Source organism: Saimiri boliviensis, chromosome 15, assembly GCF_048565385.1.
Source record: "Saimiri boliviensis isolate mSaiBol1 chromosome 15, mSaiBol1.pri, whole genome shotgun sequence".
NCBI lineage: Eukaryota > Metazoa > Chordata > Mammalia > Primates > Cebidae > Saimiri > Saimiri boliviensis.
Genome location: NC_133463.1, coordinates 26,651,138 through 26,673,518, shown reverse-complemented (window position 1 = coordinate 26,673,518; position 22,381 = coordinate 26,651,138). Strand labels below are relative to the sequence as shown.

The following is a 22,381-nucleotide window of genomic DNA, read 5'->3' as shown; positions in this document are numbered from 1 at the left end:
TCAACTACTTATAAATGAGAAAGATGGGGATAATTCAACACATCATTAGTGTAGGTGAGTATCAGCTTTCAACAAGTTGTTTAGAAAGTAAATGCTTACCAAGACCCAGATATACTGTCTTGGGTTCTAGCCTTAAGATAGTTTCTATAATCTCTCAGAAATAGAAACTAAAAGTTCAGAATAAGCTATTCCCATAAGCCACAAAGCCTCCCCAAAGAGGTATTTCTTAAACAGTTTCACAAATATGCACCTGCCACATTTAACCTGTTGAAGCTTGTATTTGATTGGAAGAACAGAATGATGCTTTGTGGTTTTAATAATACTCATTACAAGTAATACCCATTACTCAAGTCATTACAAAAAGCAAGCAGCTGCAGAAAGGAATAAAGCATTACTCATTCAATTTTTCCAATAAAAAACATTTTGGTTAGCTTATTCCAGGCCCTCTTTGATAAGAAGAGAAACAATACACAATTAGGGAACCATAGGGAAAGCAGAGTACAAAATGCCAGGTATGACAAAGTGCCCAGAGACATGTAAGTTTTGTTTGTTTTTTTAAGTTCTGGGATACATGTGCAGATCTTGCAGGATTGTTATAGAGGTACACACATGACATGGTGGTTTGCTGCCGCCATCTCCTGTTACCTACATTAGGTATTTCTCCTAATGTTATTCCCACCCCAATCTCCCCACCCCGTTATCCCTCCCCTAACCCCCAACCCCTCAACAGACTCCAGTGTGTGCTGTTCCCCTCCCTGTGTCCATGTGTCCTCATTGTTCAACACCCACTTATGAGTGAGAACACACAGTGTTTGGTTCTCTGTTCTTCTGTCAGTTTGCTGAGAATGATGGTTTTCAGACTCAACCATGTCCCTGCAAAGGACATGAACTCATTCTTTTTTATGGCTGCATAGTATTCCATGGTGTATAAATGCCGTATTTTCTTTATCCAGTCTATCACTGATAGTCATTTGGGTTGGTTCCAAGTCTTTGCTATTGTAAACAGTGCCACAGTGAACATTGTGTCTTTATAACAGAATGATTTATAATCCTTTGGATCTATACCCAGTAATGGGATTGTTGGGTCAAATGGCATTTCTATTTCTAGATCCTTGAGGAACTGCCACACTGTCTTCCACAATGGTTGAACAAATTTACACTCCCACCAACAGTGTAAAAGTGTTCCTATTTCTCCCCATCATCTCCAGCATAAACAAAAGCAACAAAATCAGATTAACTACAATTCTAAAACAGACTATTAAATTAGATGTATCAGATATTTAACTAGTCAATTCTTGGGAGACATTAATCGAAGACTAATTTGAAAAAGTAGCCATCAAAAGACAGAGCGGGTATTTTAAGTTAGTCAAGAAGATACAAAAAGTGAAAAGACTACAAATTCTGGACGTATTTCACAAAAAAATACTAGTCACATAGAGGTCCAGGTGCTCAGGTACTTACTTGCTCTTCTCAAGAGACTGCATCAAATTTATGTGGCTGTGAAACCTATCCTTCTAATGACACTAGCATTCTAATCTAACCTACTTTGAAAGTAAGAAAACTGAAATTTAGAGCTATGAAGTTCGATATATCACCACTAGTCATATGAGGCTATTTAAATTAAGTTCCTCAGTTGCACTAGTCACATTTCAAATACTCTACGTCCATACGTTGCTATTGGCTACCATATTGGACTGCACAGGTATAGAACATTTCCTTCACCGCAGAAGGCTCTTTTGCACAGCACTGGTCTGAGATGTGACTTACCGACACAGCTAACATGGCAGAGCTAAAAGCTCAGTGTTCTTTCTGCTATCTTACTTCCTAGACTAGGCCTTCATTAGTCACCTGGTATCCAAATTACCACATTAGCCTCTTTGTTAATGCCTGTTTACAAATTTCTACTGGTTTCCCCAAGATGAAGAATAAATTTTAAGCTTCATGTGGCATTAAAAGTCCTCCACAGTCCAACCTCCAACCTCAGTTTCTCAATGTTCTACGTAAAAATCCCACACTTCAGCCAACTGACCCATCTGTTAAATATCTTAACAAAACATATAGTTTCACCTCTGTGAATTTTCCTACTCCTTTGTCTCTGCCTGGAATTCTCTTTTCCATCTTCTCTGCTAGTCTTACTCTTTTTTCAAGGCCCAACTCCTATCTTATCTCCACAATCATTCTAGGTCAGTAACTATAAATAAGCATTACTAAAAGTTGCTCCAAGCTCTTATATACAAGTTTACAATTTTTTCTAAATATTATGCAAATATTTTGATATTATTATTTACTAGAAGGTGGGGGAAAAAGTTAGGCAGGGTAAAGGAGATTAGTGTATATGTGGTGTTGATTACTATTTTAAACAGGTTGATCAAGTCTCATTGAAAGGGTTACATTTAGCAGAGACGTGAAGGAGATAAAGGAGGTGTTAGCAATGTGGAAATCTGGGGAAAGAGCATCCAAGGCAGAGAACAGTCACTGCAAAGGCCCTACGGGGAGGAATGTGTCCGGTATGTTCAAGAAATAGCCAGGAGGCCCTAATATGGCTGAGAATAAAAGAACAAAGCAAAGACTATCTGAGACACATGAGCATGCCAGGTTGTGTAGGGTTAAGCCACTGTAAGGACTTTGGCTTTTATTCTAAGTGAGACAGGGAAACTTAAGGAGTTTCTAAAGTGACGGAGATAGTTTAGAATCTTAAGAGTTTAAAAGGATCATTTGGGTGCTGTGAACAGTTAGGGGAGGTATCAAGGATGGTAGCACGGAGAACAGTTTAAAGACTACTGAAGTAATCTATGAGAGAGACAACGGCACATCAGTGAAGGTGTTGAGGACATGTTTTGATACGTATTTTGAAGGTAGGATACATACAAAATATGTTTTGATACATATTTTGAACTGTTAGGATTTCCTGATGGATTACAAGAGGATTTGGCCTGATTAACCAGAAGGCTGAAACTGCTATCAACTGAAATGGGGAAGGCTATGAAGCGAACAACTTTTAAGAAGAAGCCAAGACCAGGAGTTCCTTTTTAGACATTTATATTTGAGACATATCTTACATCTAGGCAGAGAGGTATATCCAAACACTGTTTGATAAGCCCAGAGTTTAGGAAAAAAGTAAAGCCTAGAGATGTAAATTTTGGAGTTGCTGTTATTTGGATGGTGTGTAAAATTGTGAACACAGATGAAATCATCAAGAAGTAAATACTGAAGAGTAGGGAATGAGGCCTGTAGCATTCCAACATTAAGAGGTAGGGGAGAAGAGGCAAATCCAGTAAAGGAGACAGAATAGGTGGAAGGGGGATCATGGAAGAATTACACCTTAAAGAAGACAAAACCTGTTGGTCTATTGTACCAGTGTGTTACTCATTCCTCTCCCCCATGTCAACTACATCTTAAAAAGTATGCAAAGAGCAAAGAAGGAGCCAGTTAGGAGAGGAAAGAAATGACACAAGCAAAAATAACAAAATGTATCTCACAAGATACAATCGATTCCTGTTGAGACTACAGGGTATTAAAACACTTCCTCTGATATTTCTCAGAATTCTAAAGAAAGGGCTGTCTAGTCTCTGTCAAAGCACATGATATAAAACAAAGATAATTAGAGATTTTTGGTTTACTGAAGACTTTTGACTGCATATTAGTTTCCTGTGGCTGCCGTAACAAACTACCACAAACTGGTCGGCTTAAGACAATGGACATTTCTCTTACAGTTCTGGAGGCCAGAAGTCCAAAATCCAGCAGGGCCATGCTCCCACTGGGGCTCGAGGGGAGAATCTGTTCTTTGCCTCTTCCAGCTTCTGGTGACTATAAGTATTCCTTGGCTTGTGGTTACATCACTCCAGTCTCTGTCTCCATGAGCACATTGCTTCCTCCTTTTCTGTGTGTCGTCTTCTCTGTAATTTGTCTGTTTTGCCCTTACAAAGACACTTGTCACTGGATTTTGAGGCTACCTGGATAATCAGCATGATCTTATCTCAAGATTCGTAACAATTACATCTGCAAAACCCCTTTTTCCAAATAACATTTCAGGTTCTGGGATTAGAATGTGAACATATCTTTTGGGGGCCTACCATGCAATGCACTACAATATGGTTCTAGACATTTTTCCTAAGGACATCAGTAAGGTATGCTGTATTTATGCAAAAATCTAAGGAATATTTAATGTTTGTGTATAATTTTAGACATGGGACAGGTACAGTGGCTCACACCCGTAATCCCAGCACTTTGGAAGGCCAAGGTGGAGGGATCACTTGAGTCCAGGAGTTTGAGACCAGCCTGGCCAATATGGCAAAACTTTGTCTCTTATAAAAATACAAAATGATTAGTTGGGTGTGGTGACGGGTGCCTGTAATCCCAGCCACTTGGCAGGCTGAGGAATGAGAATTGCTTCAACCCGGGAGTTGGAGGGTGCGATAAGCCAAGATTGTGTCACTGCACTTCAGCCTAGGTGACAGAGCAAAACTGTGTCTCCAAAAAAAAAAAAAAAAGAAAAAAAAAAGAAAAGAAAGTTTTTATTTATTTATTTATGTTTCTCTTTAAGACAGAGTTTTGCTCTTCTCACTGTCAAGATCTCAGCTCTGCCTCTCAGGTTTGAGCGATTCTCCTGCTTCAGCCTCCAAAGTAGCTGGAATTACAGGTGCCTGCCACCACACTCAGGTAATTTTTTTTTTTTTTTTTTTTTTTTTTTTTTTTTTTTTAGTAGAGACAGAGTTTCACCATATTGGCCAGGCTGGTCTCAAACTCCTAACCTCAGGTGATCTGCCTGCCTCAGCCTCCCAAAGTGCTAGAATTACAGGCATGAGTCACAATGCCCAGAAAAAGTTGGTTTTATAGTAAAGAGTATGGCTATAAGGAGAAAACTATTTGATATGGCTATGTATATAACCAGAAGTCAACTGCCTACCAGGTAACCAATGCCATCCTTGGTTTGGATAAAAGAATCATAGTCATTGTACCATAAACATCATATACCCTGAGATAACAGGCTTTTCTAAATGGCTATTTTATTTTTCCAACTTGCCCACTCATACTACTTACCAGTTCCTATCCCCAATTTCCAAAGGACCTTATTTCATGATTGATTTAAGGATGCCTATATAAAAAGTCCCATTTATTCCATACAAAAACTGAAAAACAGACGTGTTCAGGCAATATTAAATAGATCAGACATTTAAAATCTGGTCCTCAAACCAATCTAGTCACCTCTCCTGATTCTATTTAAGAGACTCTTGTTTCGATTTATTGTTACTGGTTCCAATGTGGGAGGTAACAGTACACTCTATATGCGCTACTCTGATGGGAACTTCTATCTTTTTTACACTGAGCTTTGCTCTAATAATCAAAAGATCTCTTTCCTAACAGTGTTGTCTGAGTAGCCCAGAGTGTTTCAAAGGCATAATTAATTTATGCTAATCCAATGAAATAAATGTTAGAACATCTTCCTTTATTTTCTTTTATAGATGGTGTCTCGCTCTGTCTGTCGCCCAGGCTGGAGTGCAGTGGTGTGATCTCAGCTCATGGCAACCTCCGCCTCCTGAGTTCAAGCGATTCTCCTGCCTCAGCTTCCCTAGTAGCTGGGATGACCAGTGCCTGCCACCAAGTCTGGTTAATTTCTGTATTTTTTGTAGAGACAGGGTTTCACCATGTTGATCAAGCTAGTCTCACCCAACCCCAAATGATCTGCCCACTTTGGCCTCCCCAAATATTGGGATTATAGGTATCCTTATTTTATATACAAGGAAAGACAGTGAAGCACCTAGTCATTTTTTGGGGAGCTGTAAAACTGGGAGAAGACAGCCTGATTTTCAATCCAACCCAATAACTCCAATTTGAAGGTATATCCAATTGTGTATTTGGCCTAAAAAGACATGTCAATCAGTTAGAAAAAGACTACTAAAAAGACAAAGAAGTTCTGTACAAAGGAACATGTCATACAAAATGCCCCTAGAGCTGCATTGTCCAACATGAATAAAAGTATGTAAAAAGTCACTCATGATAATCTTTTGGATCTATTGGATTAAATGCATTATGAAAACTAATTTTGCCTGTTTCTTTTTACTTCTTTAACATGGCACTAGAAAATTTTAAATTACATTTGTGGTTCCAATTGTATTTCTATTGGACAACACTGCTGAAGAGATAGTTGTAAAATAAATACCTTATTAATTCTATTAACAAATACCTATTGCACATCTTTTATTATAAAGTTAGGCTTATGCTAAGTGTTGAGACTTGAAGACTAAACCAAGAAAATGGTCCCTGCCATCACAGAGCTTGCATTATTTCCTACACTTTTGCACATTTCACATTATCTCATTTGTGATTATGCATAATAAATTAAGGATACCTTACCATGTTCAGGGGCAAATACCAATACTGGACTTCGAAATCACAAAATATACATCAATAGATTCATGCTAATGAGTTTATACAACATTTATATTAATATGCTATATAATATTTACCTGGAAGCCTAATATCATCACATTCCCAACAGCTTCTCCTGGTTTCTTGCTCCTTCCTTTTAACAACTCTGGCTCCCTCCTTAAGGCTCACTTCTACCAGAGTCTCTTCAATTGGCAACCTGCCTGCTCTTCAAATCATAAGTACTACTTTGACCCTCAGGGGTCCCCCCAACGGGACAGAAGTTAACAATGTTAAGTGTACATAATTTTAAGGGGCCAACTCCAGTTCTTTGGACCAAAGACTCAGTTTTGAAGCTTCCTTTGGGCTTAAACAAACTAAGGTGATTTCTGAGCAAGATTTTGCTTCAGAATTCAATGCACAAACTTATTTGAGAGCTAAAACAACTAATCACTTCCGTCATATTGAGAGTTTCATGTAACAAAACCTTCCCAAACAGGACTCCTAAAACAAATTAACAGTAATTCTCTAGTAAATGATTTATAAAATAAAATTCTAGATAACATCAATAGGACAAGCCTATATAATGGTTTTAAGCCTCATGGTGCAGCTTTCGAAAAATGCTACCAATAAAAATAATTCTTCAGGTGTTAATGATAGCCACAGAGCAATGCAAGCAAAACCTACTTTATCAAAAAGTGTTACTTTTTTCCACTTTGATATATAAAGTATCACTGATACATGATAGCTTTTGAGAAACAAATGAAATAAACAAGTTTTAAACACCCAAAGTGATTTCACTGACTGGTTGAAGTCTACCACCAACTGAAATACAGACATGTTTAGCAAAGAAATTTATCCCTCAGTCTTTAGCTGTGCAGGTATGGTTAAGCTTTTAACGTTAGGCATCTTCTGTCTGCTAACAAAGAACCTGCATGACTTAAGAAAATTCATAATTACTCTTAATTGGAGAAAAAAATTTCCTAAGAAAAATTTAGCTATTCTAATAAGTAGTAGGATGAACACTTTGATAACCAGCTTTTAAGCTGAAGTACTACTCCATATATAATCATGGACAATCTAAATTAAACTACTATTTTCCTATGATGTGCTACTTTGCCAAATACAATGCAATATGCAATCAAATATAAATTTAGAAATTCAACTTTACTTTGGCCTTTCGCCCAAGGTGGCCTAATTTTTATCTTGGTGAAGAATGTTTAAAGAGCATAAGCTTATTTGTTCAGTACAAAACTAGCCTGCATTTGACAGTCAATTTCCACTTGTTAATGACATTAGAAAAACAAAAACAACCCCTTAAGATTTCCTATATAACTGGAGTAGAGAAGATATAAGTGAGCAATTCAGATGTAAATATTAATATAACAAAATTTATCTCCAGCTTACTCTATTCCCAGCACTTGTCTAGGGACTTTTACATGTTATCACAAATATTTTGCCTTATTTTCCCCACTTGGAAATTTCAGAAAACTACGTATCTCAACCATCTGTGCCCTGTAGATTAAAAACAACAACAACAAACTATGTGTTTTGGAGAAGGGGAAGAAATAATTTGAAACCAAAAAATTTCTATATAAATCTAAGTAAGTGTTCAAGGTAAAAACTGCTGCTGCTGCAGCAGCAGCAGCAGCACCACCACCACCACCACCACTGTGGGGGGTGGGGAATGGGTATCAGAACCTTCCATAATATGCAAGTGATTATTTCAAAATGGTTAACACAAAAACTTTGCTTTTAATTACCGTATTTAATTCTAAACAACCCCATAACAGTTAGTATCCTTCAATCCAACCTCATTAAAATAGAGGTGACCCAAGTGTCTCACATTCTCAAATGCTAAAATACTGCTTTATGACTTCACTTACATTCACATTTAGGAAGTGTATTTACTTTCCACTAAGAGGCTTAAGTATTTTTATTTATTTACTCGTCCATGTTCTTGAATGAAGTATCTTTAAAAATAAGAATCTTAGCGCCTCCAATGTGTTAGGTAGAAAATAATAGTTTTAGTCAAGCCAAATACATCAAAAATTCAAGAAATCGCCAACAATATTTTAAAAATAAATCCCAACACTGCCTGGATGACAATATGGACAGTTCTTTATAAAAGCTACTGATCAACTAAGACATCCCCTAAATGAGAAAACAAAATTTCCAGTGGCCACTATTTGGATACTAAGAATTGGGTTGTGCTTCAACTCCTAAAATAATGTTGCAGTTTTAAAAATTAACCTTACTGAAATCTCCTGGAAGCTGAAATAGTGGAAAAAAACAACAACAACAACAAAGAAAAACACACTAACATTAGTTGCCAACTGTAATTTTTTCCTCAAAAAGACACTTTGCAATGACATTAAAATATTTTCCATGGACACATAAAATGTAAACTTCAGTTAAATTGTATACAGTAATTTAAACAGAACATTAAGAAGCAGGGCATTAAACTAACCAATTTTAAGTGTTTTTTGACATAATTTGGTTTACTAAGTCCCAAGACTTAATTCTAAATCTTTACCAAGGAACTGTAGCAAGGAAAGAACATTTGAAAATACGATCATCGCCATTTTCAAAATAGAGAAGTATTTACATTTTAACTCAATTCAGACAGTTGAGTCAGCGTTAAAGCAGCATAAACAGGCAAATACGGTAATGGCTTGCATTATAAACAGAACGGCAAAACTGAAAATAAAAGTCAGGCAAACGGTCAGACTTCAAACCACCAAAAGGGTCAATGAATCTAGGTTAAAATAAGAAAAGACAAAAATAATGAAAAGACAGCCATGTTCTTCCAAAAAAAAAAAAAAAAAGAAGAAGGTGGAATGTAGAGATCACTAACAATTTAAGGCAACTCATCAAGGGAAGGGACTGCTTATGCCTCCACTGTGAACACTCAAAACTAGCACTTCTAGCCAACACCTAGGTTTGAAAATTGCAGCGGTACTTAAAAACTGTCTTTTCTAACGTCACTCCAACAGAACATTCTGCAACATTATGGATAGTAAACATTAAGCAGAGTAAAGCATCGTTCGTGTATTTATATTTCCAAGGGCCAATGGGAAAAAATTAAACCTTTTTCTCTCCCATATATAGCCTTAACCACTCTTCCTTCTTTTTATTTATTGCCCTCGTCGCGGGGTTAATGAACCCTAAACTTCTTTTTCTACTTCCCATTAATGGAAATGGAGGAAAAAAAAAAAAAAAAAAAAAAAGCAACCCAGAGTGGAACCCAGAGAGGAAAAACTGAAAATTTAAAGTAGCAGCATTACTTGCTGGACGAGGGCTGGCAACACCCTAAAGGCTTAGAATGGGGAAGACCCCCGTTAACACATACTTCACCCCAAGGCTACACCATTTTGGTGTGGTACGTAATTTCTGCTTTTGAAGGAGCTGGTAGCAGTCCCGGACGAACCTTCCCCGGAACACAGCTCCCCTCCCTAGGGCCCCAGGCAGCAGCGCTTTTGGGGCGATGTCCCGGCTCCGAATTTGCACCGAGGCCCGGAAATCGGTCCCGTTAGAGCCGATTTCACCCGTCAGGAATGCGTTCCGCCCCTGACGCCTCCCCGCGGCAGACGCCCTCGGGTCTCCCCGCTTCAGGGGCGGCAGGGGACAGCTCGAGGGAAGCGCCGCCTCGGCCCGTCACAATATCTCCGGGCAGGCCGCCGGCCGCAGACGCCAGGGCCAGGAGGACAGGGCTTGGGGCGGATCCCACGCTCCGCCGCGGCCCCCGCTGCCCGGGAGACGCCCGCGCCCGGGCCCGGTAGGGGACCCGGAGCAGTCCGAGGCCTTGCCCCCTAAGCCGGCCCCGGCCCCCGGCCCACGTTGGACACGGGAGGGGGCGCCTTTGCCACAGGATTTCCGAATCCCTTTCTGTCCCAGGGATAGGCGCAAAGGCTGCGGCCCGGCCAGAGCTCCCCGGGTCGTAAGCGGGCGCCGCCCCTGCCCTCCCGCTCCGGGACGCAAGCTCCTCCGGTGCCCGCCCGTACCTTTAACTCCTCAGAGCGGCGGCGCAGGGCAGAGGGCGAGCAGGCCCATCTTCCAGCAGCGGCGACAGCAGCCCGAGGAAGCGCGGGGGAGGGTTCCTCCGACGCGCCGAGGCGCCTCTGTACTGGGGCGGGGACGACGGAGGGGAGGGGTCCTGACGGCCGCTTTCCCGAACTCCTCCTCCGCAGTTGTGGCTCGACGGCGGCTCCCGGGAACCAGCGCCTCAACTGCCATCTCCCCCTCCCTCAGCCCCCGCTTTCCCCGCTTTCTCCTCCCACTCCTTCCTCCCGCCCCCTGCCGCCCCGCCCCGGCGCGCCGCCCGCGTGCTTTGCGTCATGGCGTCACGCCCACCGGGCCCACTGCGGGCGGCTCTAGAGGAGGTCGTCGCCTCACGCACGTTGGTTCCGCGCCCGCGCGCTGCACCGGAGTGGTCCCGACTGCGGCTCCCACGCCTTTGCCTGGCTCAGGGGACTTCGCCCTGAGTGCGCCGGGCGCTGGGGTCAGTGTCTCTCTGCCCGCCTCTCCGTGGCCCCGAGAGCGTCTCCTCCTAGGACAGGTCGGGGTGGCTGGAGCTGCGCCTGATTGAAGGGAGTCGCCGGACTCGGCGACCCTGGCTCTTGGCAGTTCGCAGGGCATTATTCATCCCTTTGTGTTCTCAGGATTCACCTGCTGGATCGGCGGGCCCAGGGAGAGAAGCGCCGGGATGTTGCAGCTCTCGGCGAGGAAGTATCCTTTCCGAGAGGGCGGCAGCACCCCGTGCGTTTGCAGCCGCCCTCCTAGTCTTAGTGGACCTCACTCTTTGCAGAGGCTGTTAGGAGCAGTGCTTAGCCACAATAGCAAGCCTACGTAAGGGTTTGGAAAGTGTCTTCCACCCACCTCTATTGTTTGTGTGTGTGTGTGTGTGTGTGTGTATGCTGTTTTGCGGTCACATAATCAGAATTCCTATTTCATCTCTAATACATGCCGAATTACTTTAATCCAGCTTTATTTGTTCCTTCCTCTCATATCTTTTCAGCCAGTCATATCCCCTTTGAATGTTTTAATCTACACTAGTCTTGGTATAAATTCTTCTTAGTTGAATAAACAAATTTAGTCTGGGCCTGGTGCATTTCCTCCTGGTTTATTTCTCTTCAACATTTAGATCACCCTTCCGTTGAATACTGAGAAACGAATGTGATTGAGGCTGGACAGAATGTCCATTTGCCATCTGTTACTTAACTAAATATATCACTCTCTCAGTCCTTGTTTAGTGTGTCTGTGTAATTTAAATTAGAAACAAACCAAGGAGACATGGTCTTTCCGAATGCGCTTGGTATCTTTGGTAACCCAGTAAATGTTTACCAATTGGAAAATTGAACAAGCTAGGCAGTTTAGGTTTAAGTGTCTTTGACCTCGAATCTTAAAGGAAGTAATTATGAGTATGTTTATTTTCCTTTATGGGACGTTTTAAAGCTGTTACACCTTTAAATGCTACTTGAAGGCTGCCAGCAATTTTACATATGGGATACTTTAAGCCTACAGATAGCACAAGAATAGTAAGTTAAGTACCCATACATCATACCCTTCTTGAAAATATATCAACACGTTAAACAGCATTTCAGCACAGATGGAGCATTGGCTTGAAAGGGGGTTTTGAATAAAGAAGCTGTGCGGAATGAAAATGGTCTTACACTGTACAATTGTATTTTCCAGAGATGCTGGTCTGGCTTTCTTGTCTTCTTAAACGAAGGACTTTCTATTCTTCACTAGGGCAAATAAATCTATCAAGAAACAAATACCTAGTGAACATCTCCAACTTGAATTCCTAGAGGCATCTCAAACTCAGGCTGTCCAAGATGTAGTTTGTTCTTTTCTCAAAGTGTGCTTCTTTCATTCACCCAGACACAAGCCAGAAACCTAGGCGTCTTCCCAGGCCCCATCCTTTCTGTCCCTTCCAATTGATGACTAACCACCAAGTCCTGTTTATTATACCCCAGAAATATCCCTGTGCTCTCTCTTCCGTATCTCTCTCTGCCTTTAGAGCAGTGTTTTCAAATTTAGCTGCATATTGGAATCCTCTGGGAAGGTTTAAAAACTTCTTATGTCCACACTGCACCCACCAATTAAATCAGAATCGCTGATGGTGGTGCTCAGGGGTCAGCAGTTTTTCAAACTCCCCAGGTGTGCTGGGCATGGTGGCTCACACCTGTAGCCCTAGCACTCTCAGAAGTGGAGGTAGTTGGATCACGTGAGACCAGGAGTTCAAGACCAGCCTGAGCAAGATGGCAAAAATACAAAAATTAGCCTGGCATGGTTGCCAATGTCTGTAGTCCCAGATACTCCGGGGAGCTAAGGCAGGAGGATCATCTGCAGAGCCTTAGGAGGTAAAGGTGCCAGTGAGCCCTGGTCATGCCACTGCCCTCCAGCCTGGATGACAGAGTGTAAACCCTGTCCCAAGAAAGAACAAAGGAAGGGAAAGAAAAAGGGAGGAAGAGAAAGAAAAGATGAAAGAAAACTGGGTGCAGTGGCTCAAAAAGTAATCCCAGCACTTTGGGAGGCTGAGGTGGGTGGATCACTTGAGGACAGGAGTTTGAGACCAAGACAAAAAATACAAAAATGAGCGGGGCATGGTGGCACACGTCTGTAATCCCAGCTACTTGGGAGGCTGAGGCATGAGTTGCTTGAACCCAGGAGGCAGAGGTTGCAGTGAGCCGAGATTGTGCCACTGAACTCCAGCTTGGGCAATAGAGCAAGACTTCATCTAAAAAACAACAACAATAACAACAACTCTTCTCAGGTAATTCCAATGCACAACCAAGGTTGGAAACCACTGCTAAGGGCTCATGATTTCTCACTAGAATACCACAAAAGCCTAATTGGCCCCAGGTGCCTTAATTTTGGCTGCATTTTCTTTTATTTCCCTCCTCTCTTCTAATTCATTTAACAGCAATTTGATAAATATTTGAGTGCTTACTATGTTGGGGATGGAGTGTTTGCTGTTACAGGCAATGGGACTAAAGCAATGAAAAATCCTATATATCCATTAGCATCATGCTTACATAGGGGGGTGAGGAATGAAGAAGAAAAAATACTGAAAAGGAAATACATTTACCAGAGTAACAGAAACCAGAGAGGCTGTAACTTTAGTTTTGTCTCTCAAACTAACATCAATTCTTCTGACATTTGAGCTGGGTTCTATAAGACAAGAAGGAGGCAAACTAGTTAAGAGGTGAGGAAGACAGAGGAGCAGCAAGCAGATGCAAAGGTCTTAGCCAGAAACACTTGTCAAATTCAAGGCAGCTAGAGGCTGAACATAGTAAAAGGGAGGGGAGTAGGATGTGGGCGTGGGGGGTGTATGGTCAGAAAAGTAGGAGGGAGCCAGATTATTTAATACCTTTTTAGGTATGGTAAGGAGAATTCTAAATGATTGGTATGAAGTTTGATGAGACAATAGGTGTCTAAGTAGCATGACATCTGATTTGTCTTTGAAAACGATCACTCACGCTGTTCTGTGGATGAGATTAAAGCAGAGCAAGAGTGGAAGTAGGGAGACCAGTTAAGAGGCTACTCCAGGAATCCAATAAAGATGTCTTAGTTCTTTGAACCAGGATGGAGAGTATGGAGACAGAAGTGGATGGTTTTGGTATTTGTTTTAGAGGTATAATCAGTGGAACTTGAATGGAATGGAATAAAAGTGGTAAGAGCAAGATAACTTTTTAAATCTTTTTTATTTTTTGAGACAGGGTCTCACTGTCAACCAGTGGCTCGATCTCATCTCATTGTAACTTCCACCTCTGGGGCGCAAGTGATCTTTCCACCTCAGCCTACTGAGTAGCTGGGACTTCAGGCACATACCACCATGCCTGGCTAATTTTTGTATTTTTTGTAGAGATGAAGTTTTGCCATGTTGCTCAGGTGGGTCTCAAACTCCTGGGCTCAAGTAATCTGCCCACCTCAGTCTTCCAAAGTGCTAGGATTACAGGCACGAGCCACCGTGCCCAGCCGAGAACTACTCTTCGAGTACATACTATGTGACAGACACTATTCTGATTGCTTTATAGGTATTAAGCCACTTAGTTTATCATAAAGAGTCCCTGCAGGTCCTAAATTAGGATCTGAGGCACAAGAGTTTAAGTAATTTGCTGAAAGTTACGTAGCTAAGTGGCAGAGCTGGGATTTGGGCCATCCAGCAGGTTGGCTCCTGCAGAGCTCATGCTCTTCTCTTAACCCTGCTCTCAGCCCCTTTGCTGTGTCACAGTCACAGCCCAAGCGAACATTTCTTTAGCCACAGTAAGCTACTCACAGTACCACAAATTCCCCCATCCTTTCTTCTCTTCCTTCTCTTCTTTCTTTCACACACCCTGCTAACTTGTTCTCTTTGTAGGTGCTATTTAGCTTTGTGGATGCTACTGTGCCTAGAATGCCCCCTGGCTTCTCCTCTGCCTGGCTCATGTTTATCAGCTCTCACTGGTCCTGACAGGCTAAATCAACCTCACGTTCTCTAGTTCCACAGCAACTATGCTTACCTCTATAATTTTCTATATAAAGCACTTCATTATTTATAGGCCTTTCCCACTAAACTTTGAAGGCAGAGAGCTTAATGCCTGACACCTAGGGAGAGAAGAAGGAAGCATGCAAAGAAGCTTAGTGATGCACATGACACGCCTACCCCAGATGCCTCGGGACAGCAATCTGGTATTGTCACTGCCCTTGAGCAGCTTGTAAACTTGCCTTGGAAACTAACACAGAGAGAATCACTCTAAGCTGGTGCGGTTACACACGCCTGTAATCCCATTACTTTGGGAAGCTGAGGCAGGCAGATCATTTGAGCCTAGGCAACATGACAAAACCCATCGCTACAAAAAATATAAAAATTAGCCTAGCGTGGTGGTGCACGCCTCTAATCCCAGCTACTCATGAGGCTAAGGTGAAAGGATCACTTGAGCCTGGGAGGTGTAGGTTGCAATGAGCCAAGATCACACCACTGCACTCCAGCCTGGGTGACAGAGCAAGACTGTGTGTCCAAAATAAAAAAAGAAAAAATATATATTTGTATATATATATAATCACTCTGATATAAGGGCCAATAAAGTACATATGATATAAACACAGGACAGGGTACCATTAATTCTTCTTCAGGACATCAGAGGCAAGAAGCTTGGCCTTATATTTCACTGGGAAAAAAAATGCAACTAGGAATGAATGGGAGCTTGGGAGCTTCCTCCACCATTATTTTGCCTGGCTACGGAAGGCAGTCTTGGGCCTTGTCCAGGAAGACTTGGGAGATTCTCATGTGGTACAACTGATCATTGGAATGTCCTACTTCTTGACTCTCCTTCTTGTCCTATGTGGCTAAATATACAGATTTCTGAATTGGTTCAGTTTTTTTCTCAGCAGAGTAATTGGTCCAATTTCTTTTTTTTTTTTTTTTTTTTTTTTCAGACACAGTTTCACTCTGTTGCCCAGGTGGGAGTGCAGTGGTGCAGTGTGATCACACCTTGACCTCCTGGGCTCAAGTGATCCTTCCACTTCAGCCTCCTGAGTAGCTGGGACTACAGGTATGTGCTACCTACCATGCCTGACTAATCTCGCTTGTTAAAATAGATTTCTGAGTTTCATCTCAGATTAATAGAATCATTATTGGTGGGGTTGGGGTGCTAGAATCTAGTTTTCCAAACTCTCCTGGTAATTCATATCCATGTTGGAGAACCACAGCATAAGTGTTTCAGCCATTATGATAATATCCCAACTTTAGGAAGTTTTCTTCCACTAGATCTCTCACAGGGCCCTTGAGAGAGTGCCAGGGGGAAAGGAAATTGTTTCTTTCCTCTTCATGGAACCTATGCAATTACTTATAATCTTGTTTCTCCTTTCACCCATTCTCCTGACATATGCCCAAACCTCTTCTTGATGGATCCTCAGGTGACTGTTCCCGTTTGCCTACTCCAGTCTTTCTTGGTTCCCTTCCCTGTCTGACTGACTCACAGACAAGCCCACACTGTGCTGATGACCTGGATAGAATCCCCCAGAGCCTCCTCCAGATTAAGCTAGACTCACTCCATGTTTGACAGGATGAGGTTGGCTCACCAGGTCTATAGTGGCAGGATGTGCTGGGGCAGGATGCTAGCAGGTGATGAGCAATGACTCAGAGTGACCATATGTGGCAGTTTGCCCAGGACAGTCATACCTTACACCTATGGTGGGGGCCTGATTATTAATAGTACCCTCTTTCATTCTCAAAGGGTCCTGGGTTAGACAATAAATTACATGGTCACCCTGGTAATGAACCTCATGTCAAGGGCAACTGTTGTGACATTTTAGCCCCTGGATAAGGCCTAGACTACCCCTCCTCACCCTCTGCCCCTGACTCCGTGTCATGGCTCTGTTCTCCCCTGAGATTTCCTTAAACAATCGATTGTGATATAATACTTCAGGCCTCATTAAGGGATTTCTAGGAGCCATGAAATTGTTGCTATATTTACTCTCTCTAACAATATCTGGAAAATATTTTTTTTTGGTTTTAGCACCTGGTATAGTTGTGTTTCCCTTGTTTATTATTCCCATTTGTTTTTGTCTTCTGGAAACCTAATTGTGGAACTGACAGTATTTCCCTTGGCTGTGAGAAAGCTTAGAGCCTTATATGTAGTCTCCTTCCGGTCTGTGTATAATATTTAACAGGATGTATTTTATATATTTAACTCACTCTTGGCTTTTACATTCTGTGTCCGCATTTCTTCATGCCTTCACACTGAATTTTTCTGGTGCTTTATTTTATGTATATTTGTAGACTGTCTTTTTATCAATTTTGAAACAAGGCAAATATTTTTTAAAAAGTGTATGAATACATGCCCACAAAAAAATGGGTACTGATTGTTACATAACTGAACAGGATTATATTTAAATGTATAGACAAAATAATTTCCACACTTATGAAATATAATTGTAAGTAATGAGTAGCACTTCAAATAATGCTGGCATTAGCATTACTCAACTACATTATTATCTAAAGAGTGAAATGATTGCAAACAAACAAGAGATTAAATTAATTTTTAAGCTGGAGTACTTTTAGATATGACCCAGAACCTTGATACCCAATAATGCAACAAAGAACACTCACTCCCAGATTTACATAGCCTAATTTGATAGCATTCATGGTTGTTTACCCTCAAAGTGAAATCCTATGCTGTTGGAAATGGAGAAAGGGAGAGAAGAGGGATGGCTGGAGGAATCAGATTTGGGAATGCACAGTCCAGATGATAACAGTGACCCACAAGGAGGAATTGTGGCCAGAAGCATGCAGCCCAGAGCAATCCCCAGGCAGTTGTTCTTCCTGCTGCCCTGGATAATGTGGTGAGAGGTTATAGGGACTAGCACCCTGTGGTTTGCAGCTAATGTAAAGCTGAATAAAGAAATTCACCATAATCAAATTACTGAGGAATATATTTTACAACTAGTTTGTTTTGGAGGACACATTGAATTTCCAAGACTCAAAGGTAGGCATTCTATGGATGGCTTAGTAAATTACTTTATGGATAAATTGGGCTTATAGTTAAACCTGTTTCAAAAAAATTTTGTAACCTAAAATTTTAGTGAGACTATGTTTTTTGTGGTGATTCCGGCTCTTTTTCAGCAAGAATATATATTTTTCTTAGGATGGAAGTATTTTTTTAAATACAAAAGCTTTCAGAAAATAAGGTAATACATCCATGTAGACCCTGTAAGAATAAATGTTAAATTTTCTCATATTCATATTATTATTTAAAACAAGAGAAATGAGACATAGAAATGGAGTTGAGGCCGACTTTGCACTTTCCCCTACAGCACCATTCCTTTCTTCCCTCAGGTAACTGTTATCCTGAAGTTTTAACTATCTGGTTCACTTTTTGTATTTTGAGACAGAGTCTCACTCTGTCACCCAGGCTGGAGTGCAATGGCGCAATCTCATCTCATCGCAACCTCTGCCTCCCGGGTTCAAGTGATTCTCCTGCCCCAGCCTCCTGAGTAGCTGGGATAACAGATGCCCGCCACCACGCCTGGCTAATTTTTGTATTTTTAGTAGAGAAGAGGTTTCACTATGTTGACCAGGCTGGTCTCGAACTCCTGACCTCAGATGATCCACCCGCCTGAGCCTCCCAAAGTGCTGGGATTATAGGCGTGAGCCACCACATTTTTTTGAGACGGAGTTTCGCTCTTGTTGCCCAGGCTGGAGTGCAATGGTACAGTCTTGACTCACTGCAACCTCTGCCTCCTGGGTTCAAGCAATTCTCCTGCCTCAGCCTTCCCAGTAGCTGGGACTACAGGCACCTGCCACTACGCCCAGCTAATTTTTGTGTTTTTAGTAGAGACAGGGTTTCACCATGTTGGCCAGGCTGGTCTCAAACTCCTGACCTCAGGTGCCTTGGCCTCTCAAAGCGCTGAGATTACAAGTGTGAGCCACTGTGCCTGGCCAATCTGGTTCACATTTTTATACTTTTATAACATAAGTACAAATTCACAAATAACATATTCTATTGTTTTATGTTTTAAATAGTTTTTACTAAGCAAAATTTTATCTAAATGATTTTATACTGAATGCATCATTTTATAGGCTTTCTTTTTTCTTTTTTTTTTTTTTTTTTTTTTTTTTGAGACGGAGTTTCGCTCTTGTTACCCAGGCTGGAGTGCAATGGCGCGATCTCGGCTCACCGCAACCTCCGCCTCCTGGGTTCAGGCAATTCTCCTGCCTCAGCCTCCTGAGTAGCTGGGATTACAGGCACACGCCACCATGCCCAGCTAATTTTTGTATTTTTAGTAGAGACGGGGTTTCACCATGTTGACCAGGATGGTCTCGAACTCTTCACCTCGTGATCCACCCGCCTCGGCCTCCCAAAGTGCTGGGATTACAGGCTTGAGCCACCGCGCCTGGCCTAGCCTTTCTTTTTTCAACAACAACAACAACAACAGCAAAACTCAACACTATTTTCAAGATCTACCTATGTTGATACATGGAAATTTAGTTTATTCATTTTGAATGCTGTGTAAATGAGCATACCTGTATCTTCTTGCTCATGCAGGAGAGTTTCTCTAGGGTATATGCCTAGAAGCAGAATTACTGAAGAAACTGTTTTAAAAGTTGAAAAATACTATAACCAACCTCCTTCCCCATTCTGATTACACTTATAGGTGCTAATATTCACTAGGTGGAAAAATAACAGGTGCATTTGGAGTCTCAGAGCCCTTCCAGTAAAAGGTCTAAAATGACTAAATCAGGGTGATGAATGTTCATACATCAAGGTCCTTTAGACCTGTTTCTTATCTTCATAATGAAGATAATAAAAATACCTTCTTCATAGGGTTTCTATATGGATTAGATAAAGTAATACATATAAAGCATTTAGCACAATGTCTGGCACTTAGTAATAGCTCAATACAGGCATACCTTGAAGATATTGTGGGTTCAGTTCCAGACAACAACTATTGCAAATAAAACAAGTCACACAAATTTATGGTTTCCTCGAATATAAAAGTTATATTTACATTGTACTGTGGGCTATTAAGTGTGCAATAGCATTATGTGTAAAAATGTATATACTTTAATTTAGAAATACTTTATTGCTATCAAAATTGGAACCAATCCTCTCAAACTCTGCTGCTGCCTCATCAACTAAGTTTATGAAATCTTCTAAATCCTTTGTTGCCATTTCTACAATGTTTCCAGCATCTTCTCCAAGAGTAGATTCCATCTAAAGAAACTATTCTTTGCTCTCACCTGTTCAAGTTTTATCATGAGATTACAGCAATTCAGTCACATCTTAGGGTCCACTTCTAATTCTAGTGTTCTTGCTATTTCTATCACGTCTGTGGTTACCTCCTGCCATGAAGTCTTGAACCCCTGAAAGTCATCCATGAGGGTTGGAGTCAACTTCTTTCAAACTCCTGTTAATGTTGATATTTTGAACTCTTCTCATGGGTGACAAATAGCTTTCTGATTGGTGAGTTTTTATGGAAAGTTTTCAATTTGTCCAGATCCATCAGAGGAATCGCTGTCTATGGCATCTATAGCCTTACCAAATGTATTTCTTAAATAATAAGACTTGAAAGTTGAAATTACTCTTCTTTCCGTAGGCTGCAGATGGATATTGTGTTAGCAGGTATGAAAACAGTATTAGTATCCTTGTACATCAGAGTTCTTGGGTGACTAGGTGAATTGTCAGTAAGCAATAATATTTTGAAAGATATCTTTTTTCTGAGCAATAGTTCTTAACAGTGGCTTAAAATATTCAGTAAACCATGCTGTAAACAGATACGTGGTCATTCAGGCTTTGTTATTCTGTTTCTAGTGGACATGTAAAGTAGGTTCGGCAAAATTCTTTTTTTTTCTTTATCAATACCCTGAGAAAATTTAGCACAATTCTTAGGAGCCCTAGTGTTTGTGGAATGGTAAGTGAGCACTGGCTTCAATGTAAAGTCCCCCAGTGCGTTAGTCCCTAACAAGAGAGTCAGCCTCTCCTTTGAAGCCAAGCATTGACTTCTCTTCTCTGTGAAGTCCAAATGGCATCTTCTTCCTATATGAGTCTGTTTTGTGTATATTGATAATCTGTTGTTTATTATAGTTACTTTTATTAATGATCTTAGCTAGATCTTCTGGATAACTTGCTGCGACTTCTGCATTAGCACTTGCTCCTTCACCTCGTACTTTTATGGTACAAAGCAAACTCTTTCCTTACACCTTGTGATCCAACCTCTGCTAGCTTCAAACTTTTCTTTGGCAGCTTCCTTACCTCTCTCAGCTTTCATAAAATTGAAGGGAGTTAGGGCCTTGCCCTGGATTAGGCTTTGGCTTAAGGGAATGTTGTGGCTGGTTTGATCTTCTGTTCAGACCACTTAAACGTTCTCCGTATTAGCAATAAGGCTGTTTCACTTTATAATTCATGAGTTCACTGGAGTAGCACTTTTAACTTCCTTCAAGAACTTTTCCTTTGCATTTACAACTTGGCTAACTGTCATAAGAGGCCTGGCTTTCAGCCTATCTCAGCTTTTGGCAAGCCTTCCTCATTAAGCTTAATCATTTCTAGTTTTTATTTAAAGTGAGAGGTGTGCGACTCTTCCTTTCACTTGAACACTTAGATGCCATTATAGGGTTACTAATTGGCCTAATTTCAATATTGTGTTCCCAAGAATAGGGAGGCTCAATAAGAGGATGAGAGATGGGGGAATGCTGGTCAGTAGAGCAGTCAGAACACACACACACATACACACACACACACACACGCACACATATTTATTGATTAGGTTCACTGTCTTCTGTGGGAGTGGTTCATGGCACTTCAAAACAATTACAATTTAACATCAAAGATCACTGATTACAGATCACCATAACAGATATAATAATAACTTAAAAGTGTGAAATATTGTGAGAATTACCAAAATATGACACAGAGGCATGAAATGAGCACAGGCTGCTGGAAAAATGTTGCCAACAGTCTTGCTAGATACATGGTTGCCACAAACCTTCCATTTGTAAACAAAAATAGAAACAAACAACAAAAAAATCTGTGAAGTGCAACAAAGCAAAGCACAATAAAATGAGGTATGCTCATAAATATGAACTGTTACCTAGAGTGTTCTTTTAAGATGATGGGATATGAAACTCCATGGCTTCTATTTGAAGATGGTATTTCAGAGAAAGTTGATAAGGGAGAAAGAAAACTTTATTCTTCCCTGTAATGTCATTTTTGGAAGTTTTATCTTTATGTTTTCCTTTTTCTTTCATATTGTATTTAATTCATATTCTTGGCAGAATCTCAGCACTGAAACAGTAAGAAGAAAACAGTAGAGAAAGGCAACTAAGTAGAAAATAACTCCTGCTGAAGCTGGACAGCCTGTTTTTGCAGGATGACCGTCTTTCACCCTTCTTTTCTGCCATCCATTCTTAGAATTGTCATGTTAACTGCATGTATGCTAGCCAAGAAACTCATCAGCAATTACCAAAAACAATTCTGTTTCTAGTACGGCTCTAGTTTTTAAAATCCCATCTACCTTTGCCAGGGGAATC

The 22,381-nt window shown here is 41.0% G+C and overlaps 2 protein-coding genes across 3 annotated transcripts in view; one reads left to right on the top strand and one right to left on the bottom strand.

Annotated features, from left to right (window-relative positions):
• RNF19A (ring finger protein 19A, RBR E3 ubiquitin protein ligase) overlaps nucleotides 1-10,461 on the bottom strand; it is a 47,114-nt gene extending 36,653 nt beyond the window's left edge. The window contains exon 1 of one of the 2 annotated variants that reach the window (XM_003943025.4): nucleotides 10,371-10,461. The gene's annotated coding sequence lies outside the window, so the exon portion shown is untranslated. The remainder of the gene's footprint in view (nucleotides 1-10,370) is intronic. The other variant, XM_039464607.2, reaches the window with a different exon arrangement.
• LOC120362166 (uncharacterized) overlaps nucleotides 9,854-22,381 on the top strand; it is a 76,620-nt gene continuing 64,092 nt past the window's right edge. Inside the window, exons 1-5 of the mRNA XM_074386617.1 lie at nucleotides 9,854-9,897; nucleotides 9,982-10,867; nucleotides 11,028-11,094; nucleotides 11,821-11,903; nucleotides 15,790-15,905. Coding sequence (XP_074242718.1) covers nucleotides 9,854-9,897; nucleotides 9,982-10,867; nucleotides 11,028-11,094; nucleotides 11,821-11,846 — 1,023 coding nt within the window. The 3' untranslated portion in view covers nucleotides 11,847-11,903; nucleotides 15,790-15,905. The remainder of the gene's footprint in view (nucleotides 9,898-9,981; nucleotides 10,868-11,027; nucleotides 11,095-11,820; nucleotides 11,904-15,789; nucleotides 15,906-22,381) is intronic.